At 37.1% G+C, this 6,279-nt stretch overlaps 1 protein-coding gene across 3 annotated transcripts; it reads right to left on the reverse strand.

The window, feature by feature from the left end:
• Window positions 1-249: 249 nt before the first annotated feature.
• LOC149014403 (soluble inorganic pyrophosphatase 1-like) lies at window positions 250-5,608 on the reverse strand. 3 transcript variants are annotated; one of them, XM_089155595.1, is made up of 9 exons: window positions 5,456-5,608; window positions 4,699-4,839; window positions 4,188-4,216; window positions 3,795-3,860; window positions 1,886-1,993; window positions 1,674-1,739; window positions 1,361-1,481; window positions 1,092-1,173; window positions 250-501 (listed from the first exon to the last, which is right to left on the reverse strand). In XM_089155595.1, exons 2-9 carry the CDS (start codon window positions 4,823-4,825, stop codon window positions 459-461), a joined length of 642 nt encoding a protein of 213 aa, XP_089011721.1. In that variant the 5' UTR covers window positions 4,826-4,839; window positions 5,456-5,608; the 3' UTR covers window positions 250-458. The 3 variants fall into 3 exon arrangements, with proteins under 3 accessions (XP_089011721.1, XP_089011720.1, XP_089011722.1); XM_089155594.1 differs by having other exon boundaries at window positions 5,448-5,608; XM_089155596.1 differs by lacking the exon at window positions 5,456-5,608 and adding an exon at window positions 5,158-5,417.
• Window positions 5,609-6,279: the final 671 nt, after the last annotated feature.

The following is a 6,279-nucleotide window of genomic DNA, read 5'->3' on the forward strand; positions in this document are numbered from 1 at the left end:
TCTGGTGAGGTGCTCATACCAGTCCACTTGATAAGCTTTCTTTCAATCGATTTTTTTTTTTTTTTGTGAGAGAGTGTGAGCTCCCACGCCTACAAATTCACCAACTGCTCAGACAAGCATTCCAAGTTCAAAGCTGTGAGCTTCTGCGCTTGTGTTTTAGTTTCTGTATTCTATATGATAAAATGCTCAAAATAGTGTCCTACAATTGTGATGGGTGGATTTGCATTTGAAGCCCAAATTCCATGATCATGACAATGAAAAACCAAGACAATTATAAGTTGTTTTGACCCTAAGATCCGAACTGAATTTCAATATAACTTAACGAAACATACAACACAAGATCAAACAAACGTCTTTATAAACATAGGCCTGTTGCAAGAACTCCATTACTGAAACACAGATGTAATGAGCTGCCAAATTTTTTTATTTTTTACTGAAGATCAAACGGAGAAAAGACCTCACTGCCTCAAGCTTTCAACTATGTAGGATGCATAGAGATCCCTGCACCAAAAACATCCCCCATAAGCAAATAAATGCCAAGAATACGTTTTAAAACATTCATGGTTGAAAGCTCCACACAAACTGAGTTTCAAGTTATCAATAATGTTGAGGTGACTCAAGTGAAACCATACTAAGTACATCTATGACATACATATAATGCCTATCAAAATTATGCACACGATGCTTGAATGAAGCTAATAAACATAATTTAACAGGGTACACTATACTTGAGTACGGCAATCTATGAAGAACCAAGAAAATAGGCAATCAACCACAGGTAAAAAGAGAGGGGGGGGGTGGTGTGCTGACCTTTGACCATCAGGATGATCTTACACAAAGGAGGGGGAGAGTTCAGACTATACTAATGATATAGCAAATTATTTAATGCAGTATTTTTTTTCAGATAAAATAAAGTTAATAACAAACCAAACCATACCAAATCCTCTATATTACACAAAGGAAAGGGGGGGGTTCAGACTATATTAATGATATAGCAAATTATTTAATGCAGTCTTTTTTTCAGATAAAATAAAGTTAAAAACAAACCATACCAAATCCTCTATATTTCTTAAAATATTTCGAAAACTCACATGGAGTACTTGATTGCTTTAACCGCCTCTTCAGCAGGAAGGAAGTCATTCACTGCAACAGTTTTATTCTCGTTCTTCTTGTCTTCATTGTACATAACAAGTGAAGGTCATACAAAGCAATGAAGATTTGTTGGGTGGTGGGGGGGGGGGATATAACACACAACATTAGATGGTGTAAATAATCTCATGGCGTAGATAGCCCAGGAGACCTGGTTAACCATAACTAGCAAACAAGTAAAGAACAAAAATTGGATGAATGGGGTGGATACAGTCCTCAAAGAAGCGGCGGATCTCTGCCAGTCGATGTGGAGCAAGCTCTTTGATATCCCGATAGTGACGAAACTCAGGGTCATCTGCACATACTGCTATAATCTTATCATCGGATTCACCCTGCAAGGATACAATTGTGTGTATCAGTATGAAGCCTTTTTAACAAATATATAATCTATGTCCAAAACAGGGGAAAATTATCGTTAGCATAATTTTGACGGATCTACAAATACATTAAGGCAACAACAACTTCCCAGTGAAAATCGAACACTAGGGAAATAACTCAGTTATAGGGTGATGGGAGCATTTTACCTGATCAATCATAGGCATCAGCCCAATAGCCCGGGCACGGAGAAAACAACCAGGAAGAACGGGTTCCTGTGGAGGAAGAAAACCATCAAGTGCATATAGAACAATGTCCTAAAAACCAACACTCCCCCCCCCCCCGGCGGGCGGGCAGGAGAGTAAGATTGAAAAACACTAGTTCTCTGCCTTAGGGAAAAGATGGGAACCAACTTAAGTACCTGCATTATTACCAAGACATCCATGGGATCGCTGTCTTCACAGATGGTTCTTGGGATGAATCCATAGTTGTGCGGATACACAACAGATGAGTAAAGAACACGATCAACCTAATGTCAATACCACCATTCATTAGTTATCTTTGCATATTGACATTTATCATGGTCCTAATTGTTAGCACAGCATGTAATACTTCAGCAAAGAAAACAGTAACATGGACAGAAATTTATAATAATTTAAAAAAAAAAAAGGTACGAAAAACAGTTCTTGTTTTGTAGAGTCCAAACTAATGATTGTTAAGCTAATACATGCGGTGTTTGTGCCAGGCAATTATTGTATCTATAGTGAAAAGAATTATAAAATGTAAGGGGTATACCCCCCACCACCAATATTTTGGATTGTAAAATATAGGGAATGTCCAACCAGTAATTTTGAGCCATGCTGCAGATTGTGAAAAATTCTCAACATTGGATAGGTAAACCTCCCCCCCTTGATATACCCATGTGTCAAATTTGGCATTCAACATGACCATTAAACCTTGTATTAGACCATCCCCATGTCCTGCTTAGCACCACATGGCGTTTAAACATTTGTGTCAAATTTGTTTTCAGATAGCTACATTGTGTCATTTTATTTTACCACGTTTACATATTTCTTTACCACAAGTGAATTAAGCCGCAACAGACTTAATTGAGAATATGGGGAATGTCTAACCAGTAATTTTGAGCCATGTTGCAGACTTAGTTGATATGTTATTCCTCCAACTGGGCATGCCTCTTTTTGAAAGGTTCACAATCTTCCAAAATCAGCTACATGTTACCAGTTCATAATTTAATAATTCCACCAAACAGCAAAATTTTGGAACTGCACACTAAGTTTATGATGTGTCTGATCTGAGTTGTAAGAACTTTCCCCATCCAATGGCCCAAAAAGAGTCTTATACATATTCTTGAGAAACACTGTAACAGACATGATACTTTGAATTGAACAATCTGGGAGTTGTTTGGTCACAGTCAGTGATCACAGATTTCTCTCCCTAGCATGGGCATAGAAAGTAGAAGCAACACGGTCTAAAGAGAGTTATTATCGTTTATAAATCAATGATTATGGTGTTTAACATACTGATTTAACTTCAACGGTTAACAATTATTAAGGGGAAAATGTGTATTATAATTATATACAACCTCAATTGAGATGTATGCATGCCAACATGTCAGGACCCTGAAATTAGGGGTCTATAAAGGGCCAATTCCAGCAGTATTAGTTAAGTTTTGAACAAGCTTACTTTGTATATATCAAAAGACAGCTGGTGGTAGAGCCCAACATATTTAAATCTGGACTACCTCATGGGTGTATGCATTGACATCTATTTGATACCCAACCTAACAAACAGAATTTCGTATCTCTTGTATCTCCAAAAGTACTGTGAATGTGGAATTCAATAAAGACCTTGACATTGACAAACTAAACCTGAAACAACAAGCTACATATGATTCCCTTTGTCGACACTTTTCAGGGTGGTAACTAAAATGAGAAGTGTTCACAATAGCAAGTTGGCTCTTTGCCTATTCTCATAAGTTAATGCAAGCCTTTTCCAGTCCTTTTAATTATTTGAATTGCAATAACATTATATAATCGTATTTAGGTTGTTCTATCTTAAAATTTTGAATAGTTGATTCAACAAGAACATCATACACAATAATTGATCTTAGTTTTTTAGACAACAGAGAAATTATGTGGTTCAATAATGCTTTATTGTTTTTACTAAAGACCTCCATCCGCAACCAGCAACCCATTCATTAACTACTTTTCCAAAACAAGTCTAACATATTTCAAATTGAAAAGTATGGATGGAAATTTATACGAACACCAAAGTAAGGACAAAAAAGTAATTGAGTAAAAAGAGCATACTTTTATAAGGCCACTTTTCTTGTCAAGCTCATACTTAACTTTGCTACCCTTGCTAATCTCAACTACCTGTTGCAGAACTTTGTTAGTGTCAACAAAATCCAAAATTTATGGGACACATACTTCTAACCAAGAGCCAGACAACCACTTCCCCCTTTTTTTCTTCAATTATACAATGACATGCCAAATGAAATGAAGCCAGCTATCCCCAGTTCTCACTTTCTCTTCATAATAATGAGAATCTTACAAACTGGAGCTACCAAACTCGGTTAACTCTTCTGAGTTCATCATGCAATATCCCATCAACCGTATCAATTCAAAATGGATTGAATGGAATTCATTTCCCAAATGCACCAATAAGAAGGCTCAACAAAATAAGAGGGAGAGAAAGCATACACAGTTGAAAACAGCTGGTGCGCCAGGTCCTGCATAGAAATAATGCAACATCGATACTTAAAAAATTGGAAACTTGGAAGTAAAATGAAGAAAGTTCACAAAAACACTACAAATCTGCCTTCTTGAATACAAGCACTTTCGAAAGCAAAACTATAGTACCAGGCAGAGATCCACTAGTAGTAAACTCGATAAAATGAGTAATTTTCTTGCTTACTACAGAATGGGGAAGTAGAAAAAGCTAGGAAAGACATCATAATACATTTGAACAGAAAAAACTGAATGAATATATTAAATTTAATGGACATGAGCCAGATCATCTGGATGGCCCAAGGTACATAGCCAGATAAAGGTCAGGAGAATCCCTGTTGCACCTCATGAATCACGATGATACTTCATGTCTTATGCAGAATCACAGAAAAGGAAAAGAAAAGAAAAGAAAAAAAAGAAACGTTTTCCAGTTGACATGGTAAAATAATAGAATAAAAAAACATGGGGCTCATATAATCCATACCAATCTCAAGGTCATGCCACGGATGAGCAGCAATAGATCTTCGGGACATGGAAGAAAGAATCCTCTCATTAAGCGCAGGAGTAACATTTGAATTCTTTTCGTTCCCTTCTTCATGATTGTTAGCCATATTTACCTTCAAACCTAACAATCATTAAATAAATGAACCCAACCCATTAATCTTCAAGCCTAACACCATGAGAAATAATCGGAACTCAAGGACATATTTGAACTCCCCCAGGAGTAGGACCGGGGGTGAAGGAATTGAAAAATAAATTGCAATCGAAAAAAACATATCATATTAATCAGCGAGGAATAGGGAGACATTCAAAAAATGAAAACAGACACCAGATAATAGTCCACCCAGAGAACAGTAATAACAACGTATAAGTAAAGACGACGTGTTTAAGAAAGATTAAGAAACAAGATGAGTAGTCGAGGGAAAATGATTCAGAACATCACCGTGTCTGCAAAGTAATTTTCACAAGTAGAGGAAAATAAGGGAATCGATTGATCAATATTGATCTGCTAAAACTACGATATGTATTTCAAGTTTTGCAGCTGATGTAAGCAGATGCTCTTCTTCTTTATCTATTCTTTTGAAGAATCAAACAACTTTTCTACTTGTAAGTGATTTTCAAATAAGGGTGAAGTGCCAAGAAGAGTGAGCTGCCGAGTTTTCTTCTCCACCTTGAAAAAGGAAAAGAAAAACAAAAAAGAGAAAAGGAAGGATGGGAGCGGAGCGAGCTTACAGTCTTACAGAGTTACAGACAGCCACAGGGATCCAGGGGTGCCGATGATTGATGCCGAGATGAACTAACTCTACTGCTGCGAGCGACCCGGCGACGATCAGGTTTTATTGGAGACCACCACTCCCTAAATTGTAAATTTGTAATCTCGAATGCACCGTTCATCTGTCAGTCTTGGGTTTGACTCTTTGTGTAGAAATCACTAGCGTTGATCAGAGATTCAGAATAACCCACTTGGGAGGGTTTGACTCTTTGTGTGCAAAATCACTAGCGTTGATCAGAATAACCCACTTGGGAGGCTGGGACCACGTGCACACGCAAAAGTAAAGTAAATTCACGAATCACGACCGGTTTTAATTGGAAAAAAGAAAATTCATTGACCGGTCTAGATGTCGGATTTTATTTGCGACAACTGACGGCTTAGATTTAGTTACGTGATCAATATTTGAATTAATGGCTGGGATTCAAACATGTGGATTTATGTATAAATATTAGTTTTTCTTTTTACATTTTAAAAAATTAAATTTTATTAATTTATAAAACTATTCCCTCCTTCACTCGATTCCCAAAAACCCTCTTTCTTTTCTCATTTTCTTATGATCGACGGCCCCGTGAGTTCGAACCTCCTAGCTCCACCTACCAGACAGATCGCGATTTTTTATCGGTTCAACTCCTCTTTCCCTCTTTCTTCTGTTCTCAGAATGGGACTCAACTCCTCTTTCTTCTGTTCTCAGAATGGGAATGTAGTCGGAGAGACTGTGAAGGATTGACAAAAGAGAAGAGATTGAAGGGATAGGTAACAGAGGAAAAAAGAGAAATCAACATGAGGAGAGAA

The sequence above is a fragment of the Hakea prostrata genome, chromosome 5, assembly GCF_041222555.1.
Source record: "Hakea prostrata isolate BN-2017 chromosome 5, UWA_Hpros_2, whole genome shotgun sequence".
Taxonomy (NCBI): Eukaryota; Viridiplantae; Streptophyta; class Magnoliopsida; order Proteales; family Proteaceae; genus Hakea; species Hakea prostrata.